At 38.0% G+C, this 2915-nt stretch overlaps 1 protein-coding gene across 1 annotated transcript in view; it reads right to left on the reverse strand.

Annotated features, from left to right (window-relative positions):
* Nucleotides 1–1612: 1612 nt before the first annotated feature.
* LOC124031608 (dual oxidase 2-like) overlaps nt 1613–2915 on the reverse strand; it is a 64472-nt gene continuing 63169 nt past the window's right edge. Inside the window, 1 exon segment of the mRNA XM_046343072.1 lies at nt 1613–2582. Within this exon segment, the coding sequence (XP_046199028.1) occupies nt 2460–2582 (123 nt within the window). The 3' untranslated portion in view covers nt 1613–2459.

Here is a 2915-nt window from a genome sequence, read left to right on the forward strand (position 1 = left end):
GTTCTCCTTAAGCATAATTAATGTCTATTGAAACGGTTGACCTGATACCATTGAGTTTGTGCTGTGTAATAATCAGCTGGCTAGAAGTAGTTAACAGACACGCTTTCTTTCTTCACACCTGTACTAGTCAGCTGATCATCCATTCAAACGACTTCTTCTATAGAGTAAGGGTCGTAAAACGACTTCTTCTATAGAGTAAGGGTCGTAAAACGACTTCTTCTATAGAGTAAGGGTCATAAAACTACTTCTTCTATAGAGTAAGGGTCGTAAAACTGACTTATTCTATAGAGTAAGGGTCGTAAAATGACTTCTTCTATAGAGTAAGGGTCGTAAAACGACTTCTTCTATAGAGTAAGGGTCGTAAAACGACTTCTTCTATAGAGTTCTTCTATAGAGTAAGGGTCGTAAAACGACTTCTATAGAGTAAGGGTCGTAAAACGACTTCTTCTATAGAGTAAGGGTCGTAAAACTACTTATTCTATAGAGTAAGGGTCGTAAAATGACTTCTTCTATAGAGTAAGGGTCGTAAAACGACTTCTATAGAGTAAGGGTCGTAAAACGACTTCTTCTATAGAGTAAGGGTCGTAAAACGACTTCTTCTATAGAGTAAGGGTCGTAAAACGACTTCTTCTATAGAGTAAGGGTCGTAAAACTACTTATTCTATAGAGTAAGGGTCGTAAAATGACTTCTTCTATAGAGTAAGGGTCGTAAAACGACTTCTATAGAGTAAGGGTCGTAAAACGACTTCTTCTATAGAGTAAGGGTCGTAAAACGACTTCTTCTATAGAGTAAGGGTCGTAAAACGACTTCTTCTATAGAGTAAGGGTCGTAAAACGACTTCTTCTATAGAGTAAGGGTCGTAAAACGACTTCTTCTATAGAGTAAGGGTCGTAAAACGACTTCTTCTATAGAGTAAGGGTCGTAAAACGACTTCTTCTATAGAGTAAGGGTCGTAAAACGACTTCTTCTATAGAGTAAGGGTCGTAAAACGACTTCTTCTATAGAGTAAGGGTCGTAAAACGACTTCTTCTATAGAGTAAGGGTCGTAAAACGACTTCTTCTATAGAGTAAGGGTCGTAAAACGACTTCTTCTATAGAGTAAGGGTCGTAAAACTACTTATTCTATAGAGTAAGGGTCGTAAAATGACTTCTTCTATAGAGTAAGGGTCGTAAAACGACTTCTTCTATAGAGTAAGGGTCGTAAAACGACTTCTTCTATAGAGTAAGGGTCGTAAAACGACTTCTTCTATAGAGTAAGGGTCGTAAAACGACTTCTTCTATAGAGTAAGGGTCGTAAAACGACTTCTTCTATAGAGTAAGGGTCGTAAAACGACTTCTTCTATAGAGTAAGGGTCGTAAAACGACTTCTTCTATAGAGTAAGGGTCGTAAAACGACTTCTTCTATAGAGTAAGAGTCGTAAAACGACTTCTATAGAGTAAGGGTCGTAAAACGACTTCTTCTATAGAGTAAGGGTCGTAAAACGACTTCTTCTATAGAGTAAGGGTCGTAAAACGACTTCTTCTATAGAGTAAGGGTCGTAAAACGAAAGCAGAGCGGTATTACATGTAAGATACAGTATGTGATTTAATAAAAACGAGTTCATATTGATGCAGTCTTGAAAGAGAAACATATTTAATTTTATTATATTGTTAAATTACATTTTTTTTGCAGATGATGTGCATTTAAAAAAAATAACGTAACACAGTATATACCATCTTATTTTCACTGTAAATCATAAATCTAGTCAGAATGAATCATAAACTGTTCTTTCTAAAAAAAATGATATCCCAATGTTGTGTGTATAGCATTCTCCATCTCTGCTTGAGGGACAGTCAGTAATGTTGTGTGTGTATAGCATTCTCCATCTCTGCTTGAGGGACAGTCAGTAATGTTGTGTGTGTGTAGTATTCTCCATCTCTGCTTGAGGGACAGTCAGTAATGTTGTGTGTATAGTATTCTCCATCTCTGCTTGAGGGACAGTCAGTAATGTTGTGTGTATAGTATTCTCCATCTCTGCTTGAGGGACAGTCAGTAATGTTGTGTGTGTATAGCATTCTCCATCTCTGCTTGAGGGACAGTCAGTAATGTTGTGTGTATATATAACATTCTCCATCTCTGCTTGAGGGACAGTCAGTAATGTTGTGTGTGTGTATAGCATTCTCCATCTCTGCTTGAGGGACAGTCAGTAATGTTGTGTGTGTATAGTATTCTCCATCTCTGCTTGAGGGACAGTCAGTAATGTTGTGTGTATATAGTATTCTCCATCTCTGCTTGAGGGACAGAAATCCCGAGCAGTGCTGTTTTGTTGTACAGTAGTGTAGCAAGAGAAGACTTTACATAATTATTATTATATATTATTATTATATTCTTCTTTCCCATAGTAACATGTGTTGTGTGTATTGTAACCCCTAGTATGTCCCTGGTAATAGCAGAAATCCCTAGTAGTGTTGTACAAGTTTAGAAGTTTTCATAGTGATGTATGAAATGTGCTTGGTCTCTCTTGTTCATCTGTTGGCAGCCCTTCTCTACGTTCTTAGTGAGACCAGGAGGACCACAGCTGAACACGCCGATCTTACCCACCTGGAGAGAGGAGAGAGAGAGGTAGAGAGAGAGAGGGGTAGAGAGAGAGAGGGGTAGAGAGAGAGGGGTAGAGAGATAGAAGGGGTAGAGAGAGAGAGGGGTAGAGGGGCAAGAGAGAGAAAGAGATTGTGTGAGATACATCGTCAATGTGAGTATCTGTTAAAAAAAATAGTTGATGTTAGCATAATGACATTTTTATTTATAATTTGATTTATACAACATGCCTACCACTTTGAAGATGCAAAATATTTTTTTATTGTGAAACATGGCTACCCCCCAAAGTCAATACTTGGTAGGGTCACCTTTTGCAGCAATTACAGCTGCAAGTCTCTT

Source organism: Oncorhynchus gorbuscha, linkage group LG01, assembly GCF_021184085.1.
Source record: "Oncorhynchus gorbuscha isolate QuinsamMale2020 ecotype Even-year linkage group LG01, OgorEven_v1.0, whole genome shotgun sequence".
NCBI classification, from domain to species: Eukaryota; Metazoa; Chordata; class Actinopteri; order Salmoniformes; family Salmonidae; genus Oncorhynchus; species Oncorhynchus gorbuscha.